The sequence below is a fragment of the Barbatula barbatula genome (genome assembly GCF_947034865.1).
Source record: "Barbatula barbatula genome assembly, chromosome: 1".
NCBI lineage: Eukaryota > Metazoa > Chordata > Actinopteri > Cypriniformes > Nemacheilidae > Barbatula > Barbatula barbatula.
In genome coordinates, this window is record NC_136766.1 from 7069148 (window position 1) to 7094231 (window position 25084).

At 39.6% G+C, this 25084-nt stretch overlaps 2 protein-coding genes across 2 annotated transcripts; both read right to left on the bottom strand.

The window, feature by feature from the left end:
- Window positions 1-943: 943 nt before the first annotated feature.
- On the bottom strand, window positions 944-21323 carry usp47 (ubiquitin specific peptidase 47). The gene is made up of 28 exons (XM_079480159.1): window positions 21032-21323; window positions 13949-14143; window positions 12790-12903; window positions 12508-12661; window positions 12324-12420; window positions 11971-12116; window positions 10926-11005; window positions 10531-10680; window positions 9825-9920; window positions 9592-9744; window positions 9168-9326; window positions 8952-9083; window positions 8679-8755; window positions 8529-8584; window positions 8289-8401; window positions 7807-7911; window positions 6996-7203; window positions 6784-6899; window positions 6570-6689; window positions 4650-5409; window positions 4368-4543; window positions 4211-4291; window positions 3997-4112; window positions 2976-3094; window positions 2732-2862; window positions 2611-2658; window positions 2395-2525; window positions 944-1844 (listed from the first exon to the last, which is right to left on the bottom strand). The coding sequence occupies exons 1-28, from the start codon at window positions 21074-21076 to the stop codon at window positions 1670-1672; spliced, it is 4053 nt and encodes a 1350-aa protein (XP_079336285.1). The 5' UTR covers window positions 21077-21323; the 3' UTR covers window positions 944-1669.
- Window positions 21324-22644: 1321 nt separating this feature from the next.
- On the bottom strand, window positions 22645-24296 carry clec3a (C-type lectin domain family 3, member A; the record flags this gene model as incomplete). The annotated part of the gene is made up of 3 exons (XM_079463405.1): window positions 22645-23042; window positions 23476-23556; window positions 24194-24296. The coding sequence occupies 3 exons, from the start codon at window positions 24294-24296 to the stop codon at window positions 22645-22647; spliced, it is 582 nt and encodes a 193-aa protein (XP_079319531.1).
- Window positions 24297-25084: the final 788 nt, after the last annotated feature.

Genomic DNA, 25084 nt, shown 5'->3' on the forward strand with positions numbered 1-25084 from the left:
ATTGATGAGTAGGAAAATATTTGATGGTAGCCAAAAGTTCCCCAGAACTGTTTGGTGACAAGCATTCTTCAAAATATGATCTTTTGTGTACAACAGAACAATTGCTCTACTATGGTAGTCGATGGTGGCCAAGAACTGCCCTTACATTCTTCAAAATTTGCGTTCATCAGAACAAAGAAATATATAAAGATTTGGAACACCTCGAGGTCGAGTAAGAATTTCAGAACTGCCAGTTTGTTCTAATATGAACACACATAAATAGTTTATAAATAAACACGTTTATAACTTCTCTATCGTTCAAAAACAACTACTTTACGAAGCCTTTAATAGTTTGAGATTTAATTTGAATTTGAACACTAAAGCAAAATAAATTCCCCATGAATATGAATGAAAACAGCATTTCCCCTCCTAAAAATGTGATGTCAACCTGGAGACAGGCGGACAGAGATTGATTGTTGCTCTTTATTTCAGTATTGGCATGTCTCCTGTGAACAGCTTGTGGCAGTATTGGAGACCAGGAGCCTATGCTCTGCGACACTGGGGAGGGACGCTGGAGCTCCTACTGGGCGCTGGGCGTTCACACCCTCGGCCTTCCCGCTACGTGAATACAACAGCGAAAAGCATTTCCATACACGCAGGCGCACACACACACACTCGCCACATCTGAACTTAAACAGGCCGTTTTCAAAAATAAAAACGAAACAGGACGAGACATTTCTATATGGAAAAAGAAAGCCGAGTACAGATACAAAATAATTAAAACACGTGCCATTAAAAGTCACTGACAACATCAGTCTGTAGTGGAATAAAAACAACAAAAATCAAAGCGGGTGAATGCAGCGCTCTACTTGATTCACGTTGCCCTACTTTTAAAGGCTCGCAACTTTATATGCCCATACCCAAACAAACACGAAAGCACGAACGGCAAGAATAGAACCTCATCAGCCAGAAAAGAAGCATTTAATTCACAACTGTGTGTTAAATAAACAAAACGAGAGATATCCCATTATTTCAATTGAGAGCATCATACCCAAAAACTTCAAGTGATAGTATCATACTACGACCAGAGTAGGTCGAAGAGCTTTATGAAATAGAAGATGAGCAGTGCCATCACCCCTAGGGTCTTTGGGACGTTTGGAGGTGGCTGGGTACATTACAAGCTGAGCTCAAACGCTCAATAGAATTTGAATGATGAAGAACATGAGAACTCTGTAGAACTCTCTAGACGCAATTACCTCTGAAAATCATAAAAGCGATACATGGAGAGACAGCAGGATGACAGGATGAAAATCAACAGAGATGGAGCACTTAGGGTGCAGACCGGCGAAAGACTAAGAGGATCATAAACTATCTCCCAAAACACCCCCTCCGTTTTCTTTACAAATGCAGCCATCATTATATTATTAAATTGATTCTTCTGAATGATATTAGATTTGAAATAGTTTTACACTTCCCTTTAAACTTTACAGTACGATAAACTATGGTGCACAATTGTACTCTGAGCCACGTTACATGCTCTGGAGCTCAAAAAGAGAAAGAGAGCATCAGCCGGACAGCACTGGTGACGTTGATTCAACGTGGGCCAAAACGCCAGGGTCCCTGGTGAGGCAGCGCTACACTGCAGCGGGCAGGCCAGATAGAAAATGGGGAAGGAGAGTTTGCCACCAGCTCAGTCTTGTCCAGGGTCTTTGGTAGGCCCTCCGTCCAGGTAGATTTTGAGGGCCTTTTCTTTGCGGGGGGAGTAGCTGACCCGATGGCCCGTCTTTAACAGGCGGCTGCTCTCCTTCTTTATTAATTCATTGCGCTCGTCCTCGGAAAGCTCCATTAGCTCCTCGTTGCTGTCTCTGTGGGGGGATAGCAAAAAGTAGCTTTTTCCATTGAGTGTGTCTTTAAGTGTAGCTCTCCAAGACCACATGCTCAGTATAAAAGTCTTGTTTCTTTCAGGAAAGTATGACTTTGTGATAGTTCACCCAATAATATTGTCATTTACTCAACCTCTTGTCATTTCAAACCTGTATGACTTAATGTCTTCTGCAGAACACAAAAGATGATATTTTGAAGAAAGTTGATAACCGAACAGCTTCGGCACCCATTCACTTCCTTTGTATGTACACAAAACCAATGTGTGGGTGCAAGCTAACAACATTTTTCAAATTATCTTCTTTTGTGTTCTGCGGAAGAAAGAAACTCATGCCGGTTGAAATGACAAGAGGGTGAGTAAATGATGATAGAATTTTCATTCTGGACCATTACTTCGATCTGTTCCTCAAAGCAAGCTATTTACCAATGAATTTAATAGACTTGCCAAGTATGGGTTTAAAGGCCCTTAAACTCACTCAACATCTCCTTTGCTGTTTTACTAAATCATGCAAATGGTTTGGAAAGACAAAGCACCTGTAGAAGATCACAGCTCCATCATCACAGATATAAAGAGGCCAGACATTGAGGGTGGAGACTTTAGGATTCCAATCCAAATCCTGATGGATCTCCAGCACTGATATGTCACAAGGAAAAGTTCCTCTCCCCTGTCAGAGAAATGAGAAACTTTGATCCGGCGAACAAAGGACACCAGCGTTTCAGATTAAACCGACATTATAAAGACTGACGTACCTTTGCAAACTCCAGGTTTTCAAGACAAATTCCGCTTAATTCACTTAGCTGAAGAAAAAGAACAAGTCATTAACACAAAAGTGGACAAACCTCTGCAATTCTACAGTAGATGTTCACATACCTTCTCCTTAAGTTCATCCACACTGCTGCTCTCCAGCACCACCTCCCGAAAGGGTTCGAGTTTCATCTGGGAGGGACACCAGCGACGCGTCAAGATCGCCAGTTGGGACATGGACTTCATCCGCTCGGGTTCTACAACAGCAAGAAATCAATGAACTCTTGGATAAGGGACAGTTTTGTTAAGATGTCAAATCTAAATCTAGAAGATTCCTTTAAAATAAAAATAGTAAGAGTACAATTTTCACCTTCAAGGACTTCCAGGAACACCTCCCAGTTACTAGAGATGTTGATGTCCTCCTCATACACATGGTAATCCAGGAACACTGTGCCTGGGTTCTTCCAGGTCTTCTTCCGGAGTCTAAACCTGTAACACACAGAGCGACATACATCTTGTTAGTATTCAGATGTGTTATTCCTCTTCTGCCGTGCATCAGAGCATCTTAAAGGGCAGTTGTTGTAATGTTGAACAGCGTACACAGAGGGTGCATGTCAAAACCTCCTGATCATTTTAAAGTTTCTTTCAAATCAGTATAAATTAAACAAGCTAAATATATTTAAACAAATACACCCATGATGTAATCTCATCATCTACTTGTAATATTTATATTTTAATATTGTATTTTCTGCCACTAGAATAATGAAAATTAGGGATGTACCAATAGGATTTTTTGTGTCTGAGATTGATACAGTTTTAAATTAGTTTTCATTGGAGTTGGATTGGATCTACTTAACAAGCAATCGTTTATTGACAAACTAAACACTACCGGTCAAAAGTTGTTGGACACATTCTCACTTTTAGAATAATAATGAACTCATCAAAATTATGAAATAAAACCAAGGGAACTATGGGAATTATGCCGTAAACTATGGAAATGATGTTGTAAAATAAATTCAAACGTGTTATATATCACCATCTTCAACTTGCAGAAATGTTTTCTTGTCGATTTATAAAGCAGCTTCCTGAGATGTGTTTTATTCTGTGCTCATATTGGCTGCTCTTTTTTAAATAATGAGAAACATTTTACTTCATTTTTCACAGAAAACGCTTACTGTGCAACCGACATTATGTCCTTCTCTGTCTTCAAGTTAATAAACTATCAGTTTGTTATATCAGACCTCATCATTGCCAACAGCTTGATAAAAAAATGGTGTGATAAATATTGGAAATCCACAAATGACTATAATGTAAACAACATCACAATGCAAACAATATCAAAGGCCAACGACTGTATTCACTTTTTTTGTTTGTGTAAGTGTGTGTCTCACCGGTCTATACTGAGCTCCAGTTTGCACTGGTCTTTGAGTTGAGGCAGTAACTCCTCTTTAGACTGTCGAACAGTCATGCCCTTAGCAAACACAGTGTCCAGAAGAAACTTACAGGGCTGTCAAAACAAAACACAACAAAAACATGAAAAACCAAAGGAAGAATGACACAGTTAACTGAAGAGTAAAGAGTACTCACACGTGCACACAAGCTCACCTCTGGTTCATTGACTAGCAGCTGGTAGACCTTCACCCTGTATTCTCCTTTCTTCAGTGCTCGTCCTAATCGGATCGTGATCTGAACCAGAGTACATAAACATTTACGATAATAATTTAAGCATTATGGTGAATCTCCAAGCGAGTTAGAAACTCACCTTGTTTTCATCAGAGAAAGTAGAGAGAGTCTCGTTCAGCCGCACGCTCTCAAACTCCTGGTTGTTGGCATAAACCCGGAAGACCTTAAACTGAGTGGAAGGGACACCAACGTACGGCTCAAGATTCTGTTTGAACGCGGCCAATGTGATTCTCTTATCGACGTGGACAAGCAAACCTGCAAGTCAATTCAGCCCATTAGCAACAGTTACTATCAACATTTTGTATGCATTATACATACAGTAATGTGTACAAACAGGGCAATAAAGACAGAGAATCATTACATTTCTGTCCGTCTCCGGCTCCTTCCTCCTGAGAGTACGGCTCAGCTTTGAAGAACAGGTAGTGAGCATCAGCTTTGCTCTTGCCGTTCTCGTCGTACTCGCTGTCCGTTCCCGAATCCTCCTCAGCAGTGTCCCACGTCTCCTTCTTCCCCTCGTGGGCTTTGGAGCGCCGACTGCTTGTGATGCTGTGCGAGTCAAGACCGTTCGCCAGGGGCAACGGGCCGCTGTCTGCATTACACAGCGTGTCGCTGCTGTGGCTGGAGCTCAGGATGTCACTGTCCACCGAGCTGGTGCTGCGGTCGTTGTTGACATCTGAATCAGAGCGCTCTTCCGAGGGGAACTGGTTCTCGGGGTCGGGAACCACCCGCGCGCAGTTCTCGAGCTGAGGGGGCTGCGAGGGGGCCTCTGACTCTTGTGCTGGTGAGTCGATGAGTTCAAAGTCGCTGTGTTCTGAGCTCTTCTGGCTGTCACTGGTGCTGGAGGTCTGCTGCTGATGTAATGAAAGGTTCTTTAGTTTCTCTGTGCTTTCTTCAAGAATGGCCTCCACTGGCTTCTGGCTGCCCTTCGCTCCATCAAACGAGTCCTCAGAGTCAGCGCTAGCCTTGGGGCAACTAGTTCTAATGGCCAAGGAGCCTGGCGACTGCTCAGGCAGGGAGACAAACAGTCTGATTGTGTTTCCGTGACGATCCAGGAGCTTCCACAAAAGAGATTCTGTAAAAGCGGCCTTGTGATCTGTCGAGTCGGAGCTCTCCACGAATACCTGAGGATGTTAAACAGAATTAGAAAATTACTAAAATAATTGCCGCTGAAAAACCTTAAAGCGGTAGTTCACCCAAAGTATCAAAATATGAAGAGTGTTTTTTTAAATCATGTTTTTATTGTGTTATGTTTTTTTGTGATAGTTAGCTGTATTTTTTATGGCTTATTATCAAAACAAACCAAATGCAATTTGATTGATATTAATTGGAATGCACAATAAAAAACATGATTTTTGAAAAACAAAACTCTTCATATATTGATCGAAACCCATTAATGACTACTCCTTTTGAGTAACAAATAACAAGATATGTTAAGAAATACTTCAGTTGTTTTGTGTCCATACAATGAAAGTCAATGGGGGGAAATGTTGTTTGGTTACCAACGTACTTCAAAATATATTCTTTTGTGTTCTGCAGAAGAAAGTCAGTCATACAGGTTTTGAATGACATGAGGGTGAATAAATGATAAATGAATTTTCATTTTTGGGTGAATATTTGTGTTGCAAGTTTGCTTGTCCACGTCAATAAGAGAATGACATTGGCCACGTTTAAACATTTTCATTTTTGGGAACTATCCCTTTAATAATCATTGGGATTGAAGATAAGAACGTTATTTTTGAGACCGCTAATAAGTGTTTTTGCCTAGGTGGGGCACTTCATAGAGAAGCCCGGATCAGATTCAAGTCACTGATGTTTGCCTACAGGACTATCACTGGATCTGCGCCGGCATACTTTCACACCCTCCTACACCCCATCAATAACCCTGCGTTCAGCAAACGAGCGGCGCCTTGTATTGCCTTCTCATAAGGGCAATAAATCCCTTTCTCGCTCATTCTCCTTCACAACTCCTTCCTGGTGGAACATTCTTCCTTATGTGGTCCGGTCAACCACATCTCTCACAACATTAAAAAACTACTTAAAACACATCTCTTCGGCGAAAACTTGACAGACAAATGAAAAAAAAACACTAACCCTCTCTCAACAGGTAGTGGTCTAGCTCTTGTTGAAACTAGTAACTTTGTATTAGCACCTAATGTACTATTGCTCTTTATCGCTTATTGCTCCCCGAACTCTGAAGTCTCTTTGGATAAAAGCGTCTGCTATATGACTAAATGTAGTAGGGTTTGGGAAAAGGGGCACTGTGCTGAGTGTTGTGTTTAACCTTGTTACTCCTGAAGAAACCCTCTGCTTTTAGAGTCTTGTTGGGCACGTAAAGAAGCCGGAGGTCATTATAGCAGCGTTCCAAGACAACACGCATAGTTTCTGCGCAAAGCCCCGTGGCCTGAAATAAAAACAAGTATGTGAAGACAAGGTCAGATAGGAAACATCCATGGACTGGTAAATACAAAAGAGAGATATGATGGTAGAATCTGCACCTGTGCTATGAGTTGTTTAAACTCAGTAATGCTCTGGTTAAGATAAGCCCTCACACTGAGTGGGGCAGCAATGGTCTCGATCTTTAGATCCACCACGTGGACCTTCACCATTACTTCTGTAATGTACACCAATGCAGAGACAGCAGTTTATAACAATAGTCCAATCAGATAAGGAACATTCATTAAGAAAGTAAAACAGGTCAATTTGTAACCTCCAGGTTTGTAGGCCTGAAACTTCTGATCAGGTCTGCGGATCTCCAGCAATAGATCAAACATGTATGAAGATTTGACCCCGCCGAGCAGCAGACCCATGGCCATGTCTTCTTCGCCTTCGTACGAACGTTCCAGATACTCGTGAAACTCGTCGTACTTCACCAGTCGACAGCAGTCTAGCGGCACCACTCCTTCAACATCCATCAGCTACAAATATATGTGAATATTACACACAGACAAACACAAGGATTCAGACTAGTATAATACAGTATAACCGAATCAGTGATATATTAAAGTGACCCAAAAATTACTCACCCTCTTGTCACTTCAAACCTGAATTTGTTGCTTTCTTCCGCAGAAAACAAAAGAAGATATTTTGAAGAATTTTGTTAACTGGGCCCTATTCACTTGCATTAAATTTGTGTTCATACAATAGAAGCGAATGGGGCCCAGTGCTGTTCTGATACCAACATCTTTTAAAATATCTTCTATTGTGTTTTGCGGAAGAAGGAAAGTCAAAAAGTTTGCAATGACAAGAGGATGAGTAAATAATGTCAGAATTTTCATTTTTGAGTGAACGATCACTCAAAAAGAGAGCTAATGCAAAGTGCATCGGTCATGCTGGTTTCTCTTTTTGTTAAGCAAATAAAGCTTGTAGTTTTACACTTGAGGTGAAATGCTGAGGTAAAATGTAGTCATTTACATTTATGCAACTTAAAATGGATTCAATGAGACATATGACCTTGTGGGCTGCTAGATATGCTCTATCAAATGAGTTAAAGGGTATAATTTAGCACGGGCTCTACTCACCTTGTAGGCCATTTCTGTTGCTTCTCTGAGAGTTTTGTCTTTGTGAACCTCTAGCTTGTTCTCCATCATCATCATTTTCACTGGATGCATGCAGAAGAGCTTGATCTGATGGAAAAGGACAGAAAATTCTAGTAATGCTGCTTGTAAGGCTTTGTTCCAAACACTACTGCACCATCTTACATAGGAAGCATCCCAAACGTCATGGAATGGTAAGGTGCTTTGAAATTCTGTACTTTGGCATTACTAACACACATCGTTCAGATTAATACTTATAACATACTTTTAAAAGTATTTATACTTTTCATTGATACTCAATAGTATTATAAAACTCCCCTAGGCTGCCTCCAATATTAAATTATTAATATCTGAAAATATAATAACAAGCCTTTGCATCAGGAGATGCTCAATACTGCTGTCTAGTTAGGATTTGGAACTACTTGTGCATTTACAGTAATAAACACTAGAGCAGACAGAGTCTTTACCTTGCATGTGTTGCGCTCGATCTCCCTCTGTCTCTTTTCCTGCTCCTCAGATTCTTTCTCTCGCTGTACTAGTCTCTTTATGTGCTCCGGAAAGTCCTCCACATCCAGGAATTCTGCAAAACACCATCAAAAATTCTAAAATGTCAGAAATACATGAGACATTGCGACATACAGAGCTGCTATAGGACATTAAAATGTTTAATTGAAACAACAACATTCAAATCTCATAAATTCCCATACTTGCATTCCTGGAGGGATCTTTCAGTCTGTACATGAGCATGTATGCATTTGTAGAGCTGTTAAAAACATTGACAAACATTCTCATCATTGCAGGATTCACATCTGAATGTCACAGAGGTCACAAATGCCAGACTAGAAGGCTTAACGTACCTGGCAAAGGCACTAGAGTAATAGCCTCTGCTCCCCGAGGACCCGCCATATGTCTTCCGGATGTCGTCCTGCGTGATCTGGAGCATACATGATTAAAATGCCACAAATCACAACGCTATCAAAACTCATGTTCAGTGAACACATGCAACAGACTGAATTGTTTTAAAGTTCCAAAAATGACCAACTGTTTATTATTATTATGCGTTTCTCTCAACAAAAAAGCTCGGATGAATTTTTGTGTGCTGTTCCTTTAAGATTAACTAGCTGGCTGACCTTGCTGACATGTTGGTCATTGAAGCTGTACCACTGACTGTCGCTAAACGACTTGATGCAGGCATAGTAGTGTCCACCTGCAGCGCTCCCAGAATGCACCATGACCGAGAAGAGTTCAAAGGTCAATGAGGTCTATTATAAAACAGAAAAATATATTCATTTTCTTTGTCCAGGACATCACTGCAATCCAAGAGTTTAGACAGAATGTGATGAAACCTTTGGTTTGAGCACTCGATCTGTGCTGCTGGCGTTATCCAGACAAATTCCCTCATCCACAGCATCATCTGTGGAGAAATCATTACTCATCTGGTCACTGTGGCAGCTTCCTTCATTCTCCGCACCACTATCAGTACAGCTTTCTGTCTGAGGTGATTTCTGTAGAAAGAAAAAAGAAAAGATGGCTCACGCATTGCCAACTGGACAGTATGAAAAACTTGTACGAAAGAGTCCTATGTGTTTAATAGTTCCATCAATCAAAAACCAATTTTGAAGCCGGTCAAGAACACGGTTAACCACTTCGGTCATACCATCATATATGTGTGACGGTTAAAGATGCCATCCACAGCGTGCGTCACATATTTGTGATGTGCTGTGGATTTCACTCATTGTGGACATGAGCCAACATGAAGCCGTTTCTCACCTCATCCTCTATGTCAATGAAGGGGCTCATGTCCAGCTCCTCTGGGAAGGTCATGCGGTCGTTGAGTTTAATACGGTGCATAGTGGTGTAATCGAAGTCGAAGCGTTTGAGCTGCAGTGTCAGCATGTACGGAAAATGAAGGAATCTCAGGCCCTGGAGACAAAACAATATTGCATAAGCAACAAAAATGTGACCCAGAGCTTCCTGCTCACCCCTCTGGATCTTGTTCTCACCTTGCGGGCATCGCATTTCTTCTTGCATCGCTCACAGAAGTACTGATTGGGCCCGTCCAGAGTCTCAGGCTGGATGAAGGCCTGCAAAGCCTCTTCCTGTTTGACACAACGAGGACAGATATCTATAAGTCTGATAAAAGTTAAATGAGGCTCGGCCGCTTAAGAAAGATTTGTTTTGAAGAAGGATATCTGTAAACATGTGCAGTGATTCTTGATAAACATAAGTAATTTAACGACAGTAGCTGATGGTCACATGACCAATTTAGAGGCAGGGTTGTCGCGAATTGCCATCAACGGTACTCTCCACCTCTCCCTTTCGAAGCACTACGGTGCCTGACAAAGAACTAAGATGTAGTAGCGTTTACACTTCTTTGCCGAAGGCGAGAACATATTTATGAAACATAAAAACATCTGCATACACCTCTGAAGACAGTAATGTATATCATATTCCATTTCTGTCAATGGTTGCCCCAAATATTACACAATGGACCTTTAATGAAAGGGGTTCTTTTGGTATCATCACACTGGGTCCCCACAGTAAACTCTTATTGGTCCAAAAGGCTGCCCCACATAAAGCTATAGTAAACAAAGAGTTAAGTTTAGTTGTGACTGGACCACGTTGCATAGAATTTTACCTTTCAGCGTAGACAAATATGTACAGTCTTAGTAAAGAGCTAAAAGAGGTCATAATGAGCGCTGGACGCACCACACTGCCAAAAGCCTGGCTGGCCCCGAAGGGCCTGATGACCAGAGGGATGTCCAGGTACGTGTCGATTCTCCAGCTCTCATAGCCACATTCCAAACAGCGCACATAGTCCTTCAGCTTTCCCTGGTAAAGCTGGTTGATCAGGTCAGCCTGGAAAAACAAACAAGACCATATGAAAGCACTGCTGCATGTGAACATGAGCGAAATGCAACTATCATCAAAACAAAAGAGGGGACGATTGGTACTTAACGCTTTTTACCATCGGTTTTGTTTTACTTTTTATATGGTGGATGCACACCATTTGTTTGTTTATACATATTTTTTTCCCTTGTCCAAGAACTTTATTAGCAGTGGTTTAGTTAAACATGCTGAGGTGCGGGTCTTGCATCACATACCTGTTCAGTCTGTTTCCACTTTTGCTCCAGCGCATCAAACATGACTCTGCAAAGCTCCTGAACGTCGTGTTGCTGCCAGGCTGAAACACACACACGGTTACGAGTTTCAGAGTGATCAAGGTCCTCCAGCCATTTGATACAGCACTAATGCGGGTTTTCAAAGGGAGGTTTAAGGAAGAGATCACCCAAAAATTATAATACTCCTAACATTTCCATATCCTCGCGTCCCTACTATGCCATTACTTTTGTTTGGCAAACAAAAACAAGCAAAACATTTGAAAATGTAAAATTGTGGTGGCCACCAAGACAAATCACCTTTCATCTCAAACCATCTTGTACACCCTATACCCTGTGTTGTAAACATGGCAAAAGACGTCATGATGTGGCTGGCACAATTTTACTTTAGCTGGACAGTCATCCACTTTTCTCATTCCTAAGAGGCCATCCAAGCGGAGACTCGTTTAGCTGTATACGTAAAGATTATGTATGGAAGTAGCGTTTCAGTAATAATAAGATATCAAGTGGCAACACTAGCTCAAACGCGACGTGATGACGTCACAAATATGCTAAGTACTAGCACCAGCGCCACAAGTCTCTCAAAATGCTGTGGGAAACACTGTTCTTCCAGATGGATCCAGCGTTTTGGGAGGCTGAAACCGCTTTTTTTTACTGTTTACTGGGTGCCAGAGTAAATAAATCCGAAAACACGTTTTCACGTGTATAGCTGAATCCGTAAATTTTCTGAAACAATGATGTCATCAACCCAGCGCACAAAGTTTATGTGAAAGCGCCAAGTCTTCCTCATTTTTAGTGTATCTGTGGCAGAATTACAGCGCCACATACTGATTTGGCATGTAAACTATATCGTTTTGAGTCAGCTTCAGTGGTTTTGTTTGTAGGCAGACATTTCTAAAGATGACAACATGAAAAGGAAAACAATATCTGGCTTCATGTGGATGTGGCTTAAGTAAAAGGTTCTTTCATCTAAAACTTTTATTTTTGATTGACTATAGCTTTAAGTGAAACATATGTGAGGACGTCTTACCCTCACTGCTGTCCCAGCCAAAGCTGCGCGTTACATCGGTGGTCTCAATGGCGCGTTTTTTACTGGTCTGCAGGAGCACAAACAGCCTCTGGAGTTGGTATGGGATACTGGTGACCGGATCCTCCTCAGATTCTTCAAACTCCCAACTGGTGCAGAAAAAGTGTCACAGTACGTACGTGTTGCATCAAGATGCATTTTACACAAAATCTTACACTATGCAGTCAGGAAAGACGGCCCAACAATTACATGAACTTCCTCTTCTGTAACCTTATGCATTCTGATTTCAAGTCTATTGCTTAATTCTTTAAACTACAGAGTACAGGCCGAGCAAACACAAAACGCTGATTTCTTACTTGTAGAGTGTGTTCCTGAACTCAGGGGTCATGAACAATGTCTGCAAGAGGCTGTTTAGATAACAGGTCATCGCTTGGTTAACCAAACCAACATAACCTGGAAAGAAGAGAACAGCGGAGAAATAAAGAGAGTGGCAAAAATGACCTTTATGCACTTCACTAAAACCATGTGAAAGTACACTACCTGTGTCTGATTTGTTGAGTATGGATGAGTATGAATAACTGGGGCTGCTGTAGTCACTGCTGCAGCCCACAGTACCGTCACGCGGCAAGGGTCCGATAAAGCGGTCATGAGAGCTGTCGTCGAGACCACTGCTGTCTGCTGTGCCCGATTCATCCTGCAAAAGATAACAATATCTTTAAGTGCATCTTATCTTTAATAAAATATAAAAACCTCAAGCAGAAATAAAATGAGCAAGAGATGCACTAGTGCTTTTAACCCATTATACGGCTCATATCAACTCACTGAAGCTATCTGAGGCTGGTCCCCATCCTTATCCGTGAGCTGCAGGAAGTTCCTCTTTCCTGCCTCAAAACCAGACAAAACCAGGGATCTCTCATTGGCCTGGTCCAAAGGAGTCTGTAGGGGCAGGAAAGACGAAAAACAATACTATAATTGAGAGATATGATGAGGAATGAAGGAAACCATGGGGAACATCAGAATACGGGCCAGGATTTTGAAACAATATACAATACAAGTCGAAACATGCAGAAAACATTTAGAAAATAATGAAGCTGTTGTATTGTAGATCACCTCAAAGGAGGATTCTGTGATACCTGTGGGACGTCATATACCAGCCAATTTAAACACAGGTCAGGACGTGCCAATTTTAGTTGGAGGAGGCAGTGGTGTGAGAGGCTTTAATCCACTGATTTACTCAGAGAGTTACATCCTCTGTGCTCTGCATCAGTGCTGGGATTAACACACAGCCAAATATATGATGGAACTAGGGGTGCGTGATAAGTGATTGGCCATATCGCTGTCGGCTGTTAAATGGTCATTATATATTAGGGCTGAAAAATTTAGATTGTGCAATTGCGATTGCTATTAAATATGCAAATGAAACTAAAGTGCAGATTACATAAATATAAAACAAAACTGTGGCTTTACCACACTCAGTTATATGATAAACATGTTTCTTGCACGTAAACACTGTCTGTTCACTTACTAGACAATCTTTACGTAAAAACTATGTGGTGTGGTGCAACACGCTCTTCAGCCGCGGCGTATAGTTCAAATACAGACAAATAGAGGCAACGACGTTGAAAGAGAGTCAAGCAGTTGCGACGCGAATGAGGTGCAATCACTCGCATGATTTCTGTCTTGAGATCTGTTAGACTTGTGGCTATTAAGAACACTTTTGGGCTGCTCTGTAAGATCTTCTATAATTGGTTTATTAAATTTGAAGTTTAATGAAACGTTAACCATCCTAAAGTAGATTTGATGCATGATTTTCAGGGGAAAAAAAGAGAACTAACCGTTTTTTTGCAGTGAATGTTTTCATATAAAAGCAGTTTCCACTTTTTGCCTTTTGTTTCAATCCGACCTCGACTCAAAAATGAAACATCTGGACACATTACAGACAGATTGGAAGAGGCATTAGAAGTGTGCAGAAAACTCTCACCGTATTGATGCCGCTGGCCCACACCAGGCAAAAAGTCCCATTCACATATCCAGCTTTTTGAGCCACATCCTCGTACAGTTTTCTGACAGTGGTGGAGGCGGGCAGGTTGAGCGTCAGCCTCTCATTGACCGTCTTTGCATTGGTGGTGTCCTGCACGATACACAACACTCTTGGCTCTTCTGCAGCACTTTCAATCTGTAATACACACACACACACAGTTAGCTCTATTAACAAGACCTGAATCACACTTCTGTCGATTTGAGCTCTGCTTAAGTTTGTGAGGTTTAGAAGTTCCATGCATGATGACACTCTCGGTTAACAGTTAAACGGCCAATATGAACATCCCTATGCACACCTATAATAATATAGACATTTCAGAAGCAACATGTTATGTATGAATCACACTTCTGTCGATTTAAGCTCTGCTTAAGTTTGTGAGGTTTAGAAGTTCCATGCATGATGACACTATCGGTTAACAGTCAAATGGCCAATATGAACATCCCTATGCACAACTATAATAATATAGACATTTCAGTAGCAACATGTTATGTGGCCCAAACTTCCAGCAGACCTTCAGTTTTAATTTAACACAATGAATACACAATAAAATATAAATAAAATATATAATAAATTGTTATTTACTAGCCAATAGCCAGACTGATAACTAAACACAGAGCGGAAGTTGTGCGTCCGGCTATGAAATTGTGAATATGAAATTTATGAAAATCCTTTATTGCGGTATTATTAACATATTATTTGCAACTATAAAACACTGAAAGCCAATTAAACTAATCTGAATATCAAGGGCTTGTAATTGAGATCCCAGTAGCTTCTATCAATAAGTCCAGATTCCAGAATACTACACAACCGGTGGAGAGTAAATGTAAACAAACCTATGATGGGCAGAACATATCTTTTTAAGCATGCTGGGATCTTTTTTCAATGCAATCAACAAATGAAAATCTACATGCCACCTGCATTGAAAGTGCTTCTTGCTATTGGCAATAGTCAACATATCTGCCTATTAAATGCAACATAATACTGTGTTCTGTATAAAAGTCTCGGCAATTGACGTGATGTGAAAGATCCTCATTGAACATGCCATGCAAAAACAGCTTTGAAATGCGAAGGCAATTCTGAGAAATGTTTACAAAGCTGAACCCTTTTCTTCTCATCACTGTCTGAGATCTGTCTGCTTTCTGCAGAGGAACAGATCATGTTACCAAATGCTCCAAGGACTCAAAGCATGATGCAAGCAAAACCTCTTAAGACATTTTTGAAGGATAAGCAAAGAACATCGTTTTTCAAAAAAGCAAAATAGCTCTTTCAAAGAACTGCTTTCATAAAACTAATTTGGTCAGCAAAACTGACGCCATCTATTATCGATCTTATTGTTTATGATTCATCAGTGCATCTTCTTCAAAAACATACACGTTTGTCTATGTTTTTATTTGAAAATGGCCTCTTAATAAAAACCTAAATAACTTTTTATGTGTTTGGTGGTTTGTTTATACAAACTACATTATTCCTCAAAAAGAAAGACGCGTTCACTTAGGATACATTGAGGGTGAGTAAAACATGGGGAAATGTTGATTGAGGCCTGGTATCACTACGTTTCAACCTATAGAAGCACGTACCATGTCATAAGAAGAGTAGACCTACACAACCAACTAAACGCCTCGTATTATTTCTTGTTAAATATAATGTTTAATGTTTTAATTTATCAAAGTAAAATGTCAATGTCGGTTAGGGGCCGACGGTAGGGGACTCTTAGGTAGGGACTCTTTTCAGACTTTTCTTTTTACATCAAGGATTCAAATACCCATGTGTCCCAATTCTGGTCATCTCACTAGGTAATTATTAAATGTAATCTCATTGGGTAGTTAGTGTCAAACAAATCAGCATGCTGCAAATACACACGTGCAATAAACACCCAGCTACCTGTGTGAACCTCCTCTGCATCTCATCAAAAATACTCTTTCTACAACTCCAAAAAATACCCTGATGAGAGAACAACAAAACACAGTTGAAAACCAAGTCAACGGTGACCATCAACACCAGTTCTGAGGTCTGATATTTAAGGTTAATACACAGGGGAACTATTTTGAAAAAGCATCATAGAGATGCCAGTGTATAAGTCTAAGACACACGGCTGTCCACACAAGAAGGGTTAATATCAGATTAGAAGATATTTTTACAAGGGATAATATTGTCAGGTGCTCGCATTGAACTTTACTAGGGCATCAAGTATTTATCATGGTAAGACTAGATCAAATATTTTCTTTCTTATTATGATCATACATGCTCAAAAAATTTAACGATGTCCCTATGTAGCATTACACTAATGCACATTCTTTATTACATTTTCCCTGCATTCAACAAGAAAAAAAAATTAGACTTTGCTATAGATCAGGCCTGCACCAAAGTCCATTTAGAAAACAGAAATAAAGGTATCAGACTGATCAACGCATGGGTATGCTAGGAAAAATCCTCATTTCCTGGTCCTGGGGGCCGTGATAAATGAAGAGCTGTTGGTGGGAAGTGGGCAACCTGGCGCACGGACACCTCTGGCCTGTATCACGAAGCCGGTAATAATGATAATTCAAACGCATTCATATAATTATTATATGAGGTGATAATCAATATTTATTAATTAATATTAAACATAGAATTTAAATTAATATAACTATATTCGTATAAAAACAAATTTGAATATATAAAGCATTTTAAAGTAATGACGCATACATATAATTTTTTGGTCTCGTGGTAAACCTAATAAATAATGGAAATTCAGAAGATTCTTTATTGATGTAGTCTGTAGCTGCCTTTTCAAACTTGAACTGCAGCAGTGTTTATTCCTACTTCGTAAATGTGTTTCAATTCATGACATTTTTCGTAATGATCTCTTCATCTTCAGCAGAAAAGTGAATTGCGCTGATCCTCGCGAGAAGTCAATCAAACTGATGATGATGCTTTCCATGTCCCGTGTGATTGGCTGCTTGCCGCACGTGTCACACTTCCAGGCGCACGCGCCTCACAAACTCGATCAAACCGGAATTGACAGAGAACGTTTATAACAAGCGTTGTGCTACAGCTAAACCTGGTTGGGTTTGTCTGGTTTTGTCAACTCTGCAACTCAGTGTTTGTTCACCCCGCTTCGTGATACTGACGGGGGAGAGGGAGAGAGAACCACTGGGAAGTCACATTTCCAGTCCCTTTGAACACAATCAGAGGCACAGAATCAAAGGCCCGAAGCAATGCTCCCGATTACTATTCAGGGGAATTCAATGCATTGTTCATATAGCGAATGTGGCGCTGATGTCACGCCGTGTTAAATGCTGGGTGTCGCGCCCATATGTGTAGGTGGCAGCAGCTCTTTTCTGCTAGTGTGTTTGGTTAAATGTCGTTCCGTTTAAATTGTTTTATTCATATTTTCCACCGCTTCAAATCCTCTTCACACCACTGTACGCAAAAGAAAGTTGAGAGCCATAGTAAAACAAAACAATCGCTAGTAAACAACCTCCAAAGATGGCGGCGCCGCCCCGGCATGCAACGCGCCTTGACGCCGATTAACAAGCTCTAAAGCAGTGGTCTCCAACGTGGTGCCCGTGGGCACCTGGTAGCCCGCATGAACTCTGTAAGGTGCCCGCTTAACACAGGGCTCACCAATAATACTCAAGACAGTTGACAAATCTGTGACTATACCGATCAGCCAAGTGCTACATCGTCATGAACGTTTATTATTAGCAAGTGTTATATGCTTTAATATCTGAAAGAAAACTGAATTTGGTTCTGTGAGCGTAAAAATAAGGCATCGCATGTTTAAAGTTTGAATGTATGCTATCAACAAGTAGCCCTCTAGAGGATTTTAGATATTTTGGTAGCCCTCGCTTAAAAACCCTGCTCTATAGAATGATTTTAAAGACTCAAGACAGAAAGAAAGTCACCCGGCCTGCTTTTCTTCTAGAAAACAGTGTAGCACAAAGCTGTGACAGCAAGCGACATTACCCAAACAAACCATCTATCAGAGTCTGCCAGTGCTAAAGTCTGCATTCCTTTGAAAGAATGTTATGTTGGCAAACGTCATCTAACTTCAACAATAAATGTCAAGGTTTTTCATTCTTAAAGCTGCACTTCCTTACCCCTTAGACTCCGAACATTTTTGGAATACATTAAAGACATGATTTTGAACACGGGGCTGGGTTCACTAGAGTCGATCTGGATTTTACATTTTATTAAACATAACATTGCAGGTAATAACAAACATTTATTTAAAATATGACCGGACAGCTCAAACAATAGATATTATTTTCATCATGGATTGGGGAAAGATAAGCAGACAGTTTTGAACAATGATCTTTTAAGTATGTGCGTAACTGGTTTTTGTTCTTTGTTTTTAACAAATAAAAAACGTACCCTAGCTTTAAGGAACTTGGGTAGTTGTATCCTGTTTGCATTCAGGAGTTGCAAAATCGAAAGCGAAAATAAAGGGTCGACATCCAACTAGCTTTGAAGTAAAGGTTTTTATTATAACAGCTCAAAGAAAGAATAATAATTTTGCTGAAATTTCACAATAATCAATGTATCTGTTTTGAAAAGAGGGTGGATTTGGGAAAATAGGATTTTTGGTCCTTGGCCGTGCAAAAATCACACCACAAAACAACTAATTTTAGAAATGTTTGAATACAACGAACAGACATGACAGTATATGTATTTAAAGTTTGTCAAATGACACTCAGTGCCTAATTTAAATGTGAAATGTCCGTCACGCTGCTGGGTATGACTCAAACAAGCCTTCTGTCATACTGCTCAGTTACAGTAAGCAGGTGGTCCTTTGAAACAGCCAGCAGACCCCACAACCACGCATCATAATAGAAGATCCCCATGAGTTGATTTCAACCAATAAAAACACAACAATACAATTTAACAGCCTTTACACTGCTACTTCCTGTTCCCTAGAATGCTAAACAATTCTTTTTTATTCCAGCGCTGGAATGCCGTAGATGCTCTCCTGGCCCATTCTAGAGATGCGCCGAAAGAAATATTCTTGGCCGAAGCCAAATAAAAATTAAACACTTGGTCGAAGGCCAAAATACAGAACACCGAACATGGCTTTTAGCATTTCTACTATTTATTAAGCCAATGTTTTCACAATTGCATTCTGAATGGTCAAAATGTGCTTTTTATATTTTGTATAGCTTTTCAATAAAATTGAGCAAAACAAGTAGGCTGGAAACTAAAAATGGAGCCCTCTCCCTTCTTGAATGCCTATATTAGGCCCATGACTGACTGCTGAAAGAATGTACTGTGTACCCCTACAACAAAACACTTCATTGAAAAGTGTCATTCAACAATATAAAAATTAAATTTGGATTATTTGGATTATTATAGGCTACACTGTGTGTGTGCCGAGAGTCTTTAGTTAAAGATGCTTATGTGAAATAATCGCTATAGCAACTTTAAGACTACTACTGACATTCTATCTAGAGCTGAATAAAACAAAGTGAACTCAGCACAGCAAGCATTAGTTCTGCAGACACAAACTGATTTAATGTGATTAACAGTACTCAAACTGCAGAGATTGTGTTCTTGGAGTTACATTTGGCTGGTTGTATTCTGCTCAAGGGTACCGTAGTTATGAGACTGTGATCCCATGAACCGTTGCGATAACAGTCAACATCTTTGACCGTTGGCACAGCAACGATGCCACAAGCACTGTAATCTAAAATGTAATCTCGTGGCACCAGAGAAAGCAAAGGGCTATCTATAAACTATACGAACTGAGAAATCAATGATTTAAATGTCAAATTTACATTTGACATGATAACATTGTGATGATAATCGCACTTTAAAAGAGACCGATTCATGAGGTAGCTGACATGAGCCATCAAGGCCATTTTAATCCTGCAGTCCATAAAATCAAATAGGATAAAAAGAAACGCGTTCATTTCAGACTACGCTCAAAAATGACTTTTGTTGTTATGTGTTGGGGTGGTTTCATCATTCCCCAAATCTAAAACGGAGCGGCTTTCTAAAAAACGAATTCAATCACATGTAATGTTGACACCCAAATAAACACCGTGTCCAAATATAGTATATAAAGGGTTTTATATACCCGTTGGATATGTTGGCTCACTCTTAACTTTGAACACTTACATTGTATTGCTACGTCAGGTTCTTAAAACTGATCAAAATGCAATACTGTTAACATTTAACTTGAATGGTGTTAACTATAAAAACATTAAACTGCTTTGATGATCAATGTGTCATATCATTTAACACTAATGCTAGGAAATATAAGAACCAGGCCAAAACAAGGACAACCAAACACTCTTTTTTGCTCTTGGTGAAGTTCTGCGAATCAAATGACATTATCAGGATTTATCATGAAAGATGAATCAGTCTGTCTTATACTATAGTATTTCAATCTGATACCACGATTCCTCTGTAGTAAATATATCTTTTTTTTAAATCACACCGTGTCATATTAAACAGGGGATGCCTTGCGTTAAATTAAATCCTACATTTCGCACTTATGATATCAAATCCATAACATGACGGTATGTTTACGTCACTAAAGTATTCAAATATCACTCGACTCGCATCTCTGCTGAACCACGTGCGCGATTAAAGCAGAAAAAATCAGATTCTGTAAACCTAAATCGAATCACGTCCGTGACCATGAACGATCCGATGTGGATTACATCTGAATCAGCGTGTGAGCTGTGCTAACGCAAACTACGGAGCACACTTCAGCGCCTCCTGCGTGACAGTTTACAAGCTTTGAGAAACAGTCATCAGTCACACTGCAAAAATGACAACACGCTACCTGTTTTCACCCTCATATACACAACAGAAATTCAGCGATTTATTCACATATCAGATTTGTGTAAAGGACTTGTTGACTGATAGTTAGCCGAGCAGCTGCTAGCATTCCCCTGCTAGCGGCTAAGCTGTCATGACGCGCACTTTCCCAGCCTTTCGTTGCCGTCATTTAAACGTGAGTAAAGTTTAACAGGAGTGTTTTATAAGCAGCGATTGTCGAGTTTCTCCGTGTTGGAGGATCAAGCCTCAAAGTCTCACCTCTTTGGGCACAAGCTGCTTTTCTTCGCTGGGCACCATTTCCATCTGATCCTACAGCCGCGATCCGCTGTCAACAGGAGCTCTGCGAGTCGCTCTGAGGGACCATTCTGAGGGTGTTAGGCAAAACCAGTCGATATCAAAGCCAAACTTTGGGGTTTAATAACTTGTAATCCAGTTTAATCTGTGTTACTTTCTGTATGCTTGGACTGTAAGCACAAACAGCCATCAATGGAGGAAAAATGGCCGCTTCGCACTTTCGCGAGATTTCACATCGACCTGCGTCACTTCCGACAACACTGTGACTGAACATGTAACTTATTTTAGAACAACTTGATCATATCACAGACAAGTTATAACTTTTTGAGGGATGGGTGATTTTATCTTTAATAATGGTACTATCTTCTCATCTTTATATGGTAGTTTGTAACAAAACACTTTTATTGAACAAATGTCATGATCATCAATGTAGATTAATATGAAGATAGTTTCAGTTTTGTTTTATTTTAGTTTTATTTGTTAAAAGTTGATCATAAATATGTTTATACTTTTTGTCATAATTTGTGTTGTGCGCTCTCTCTGTCTCTTATTTTATTTAGGCCTACATATAGGGTGAATCCGGATAATCTGGGACGCTTTGACTCCAGTGTGTTTGTTCCCAGTTCTAACCAATTTTAGTCAACAGGACATTATTCATGTACCTGAAATCCTATGACATCATTGGGTGATTCCACATAAATGGGCGGGGCACTTGTCAATCAAGAAGTTCCCATGGGAATTACATGACCAGTCCAGCATAAAAGGGCATAAATATGTCAAAAAATTAAAACAATATTCCTAATTGTTGTCAAATTATGTTTGTGATCTATTCTAGAAACAAAATATGTATTAAAGTGTTGAAATTGTGTTCGTTGTCCCACAAATATGATTAAGAATGCGGGACAGCGTGTTTTAGGTAATCTGGGACCGTCTTCAAAGGGGGGAAATATTCATCTTAAAATGGGGGAAATATGCATTTAAAGATAGACATTATTTATCCTGATGTTGGAAAATGCATTTTCCTATTGAGATTTCTGCACATTTTTTTCACAATACTTATATTTGGCATGCATAACGTAAAGTGAATAGGCTATAGGCCTTTTTTAGGCCTAAACATATGTCCCTGATTACAAGGTGACCTGTCCCGGATTATCAAATTTGGGCAGAATTTTTATTTTGACACAAAAACACTGATAGGTGTGGCATGTCTCCTCTGGGTATAATATCTACATTCTATCTTCTGCTGTGTTTAAAAAAAATATTTCAGAGGATTTCTGAAAAGTCTAATGTGTTGATATAACCTGTTAAATAGATATAGAAATAAATCACAGAAATCAAAATTGCAAAAAACGTCCCAGATTACCCAAATTCACCCTACGATTATTCATTTTAAAAGTTTATCATCTTATTTACATTTCCATACTGTAAACGTGGTAATTTTACATCATAACAATTACATATTGTTTATTTTGTCATTCCACTGAATAAAAAAGACACATATTCCCACTGTTTAAATTTTAATGGCTTCAGTGACAGCCTATCTTTAACCACCATCTTATCGGCAAATGTCAGGCTCATCATGGAATCAGGTATTCACAGACATATTTCTTTTGGCTGCGACAAACCTCATCGTGCCATTTTCCCTGCGCTGCCAAGGAGAGTAAAACACAGCTCTCTCTCTTCCCCCCAGTGGGTTCTTTCTTAGAGCGATCCCAGTGGAAGAATGTGATAGGTTGGCTGTTAACGTCCACATACTGGCCTTCCTTCACTATGTCTGTTATTCCTATCCAGAAATCTTTGGACCCAGGTGAACTGCGTTTGGCGTAGTCTCTCAGTTCGTCGTTTTCGCTGATGTCTCGGGGAATGGCCAGGGTTCCTCCGTGTACAATGCAGTCCTCATTAGCCTCATGGTAATGCTTGGACTGCTCAGAAACCAGGTAACACTTCCTGTGGGCTTTGATGCCACGCAGGCAAACTGAAATGGTACAAAAATAATGAGTTTACTCTGTATAGTTGTTTTCTATTATAGAAAGTTTTAAGAAAATTACAAGGGCTGGTTATGGTCTTGATTATTGCAAGTACAAGAGACAATATGAAAAATATGTTGACTGCTGCCCTTATCCCAGTTAGGTTTTCTTGCAGCTATTACAAGATGTTTCAAGTCAAACGTCATTTCCTGTTAACCAGACTTAAAGTACATGAGAGGTAACACATTTTTGTTATCCAGTGTAATGTAAATGTGCATGTCCTAAATCAATTTCTACCCTGTTATTTTAATCTACATGTAATGAGGAGTCTCCAAAAACATGTGCACAAAGAAAATCCTGTGAAGTCTTTTCTCGTTAAATAAAGATGTCTAAAATTATTATGGATAGCTTTTTTATCCATATGCAATCATTTTCATCTACCCGTTTGAAGTGCCTGCATCTCTTTTAAGGAGTTGATTTCCTGCCAAAGTTTGTCAATCTGTGTTCTGATGTCATCATCTTCTGTAACGGATTAAAACGCATAGCATGAAACAAAACTTTCATTCCATGATTTTATAAATGTATGCATATATTCTTTGCATCAAGCATCAACACTGTATAAAAACAAAATACACTCAAAAGGTGCTTTAAAAGGTTTTTTCGATGCCATAGAAGAACCTTTTGGCTCCATAAAGATCCTTAAACATCTGAAGATCCTTTCTGTTTCACAAAAGGTTCTTTGTTTGGCGAAAAAGGCTCTTCAGATTATAAAAAAGTAAGAAAGAGATGGTTCTTTAAATAACCTTTGACTGAATGGTTCTTTGTATAACCAAATAAAGTTCTTCTATGGCATCGCTGTGAAGAACCTTTTAAGCTTTATTTTCAAGAGTGAAATTTTACAGGAAATTTTCCACATTAATTTAAAAAAATCATGTATTTTTTTAAATACAGTCAAAAAACACAAAATCATTGAAAAATACTGCAAGTTTACAAGAAAATGGAATAGGAATGTCATTTTACAGGGAAACAGGTTGTGGGTTTAGATGCCAGATTGTTTTACAATGAAGAGTTATTTCCCTCAGGGATTAATAAAGGACATTTCAGAGGCAAACATACACATTAGCATGCTAGCTCTGACATAAAAAGTCTAGTACAGTACCTCTCTGTCCTGAAACAGCTTTCTTGGTGCGGGAGGCACTTCCATGTCCAAACTGGAGAACGGTGAAACACATCACCAAAATGAGAAACCGAGATTGGGCCATGGCCACAGCTGACAATCCCCAAACGCAGTGGACTGATTATATCACTGGGAGAATTATGGAGAACCCACCAAATGCACAGCCTTTTGGTCTTTCCCTTCCACACTCTTGCTCTATTGGCTGAACATCGGTTTTCAACTAAAAGTGTATTCATACTTAGGTGCAGTCACAACAACACTGCCTCTGTTTTCGTCCATTTATAAATATTTACCTGGTAAGGGCATGGAATTAATTTGGTAGTTTTCCAGTTCTTAACCCAACAAGAAAATTCAGTGCCACACTGTTACGTGTGCTCATGAATTAAACAGACTTCCTGCTATAAACAGTAAGCACACTTTCATTTTCTGTACTTTATCAACTTTTAAGTATATAGTTAAAAATAGTAAGTATTTATTGGCGAGTCGGTATTGAAGCAATAACAAACTGAAAAGCAAATTATAATATAAAAATATATAATATCTAAATTTGTCTAAATTCTTAAATCTTAAATTGATTAGATCAATTAAAAATGCTTTGCACGACTTTCTCTTGAGCATGAGCAGGTCTTGAGAATATATATAAGTGCACATTGACATGAGTTTGAATTGGGTTGACAGAGAAGCTGTTGAGAGGAAGACCAGGTCAGAGCTCGGTGTTCTCTGCTAATTTTAAACGACTGCATAAAAGCAACAGCCGAAAGGGAATATCCTTTACTGTATGTCTTTGAAACACACATGCACTCAAAGCATTAAAAGGCTACCTGTCTGTACTTAAAAGCAATATAAAAATGTCCAATAAAACAATTATCTGTA

Excerpts from the sequence above, each read along its gene's own strand:
- usp47 (XM_079480159.1), bottom strand. The coding sequence starts at position 21,076 with ATGGAAATGGTGCCCAGCGAAGAAAAGCAGCTTGTGCCCAAAGAG. Across the intron at positions 12,904-13,948 it reads GGGCCAGCGGCATCAATACG|ACTCCTTTGGACCAGGCCAA; the intron begins GTGAGAGTTTTC and ends CTGCCCCTACAG. Across the intron at positions 6,900-6,995 it reads TCAGGCCTACAAACCTGGAG|AAGTAATGGTGAAGGTCCAC; the intron begins GTTACAAATTGA and ends TGTACATTACAG.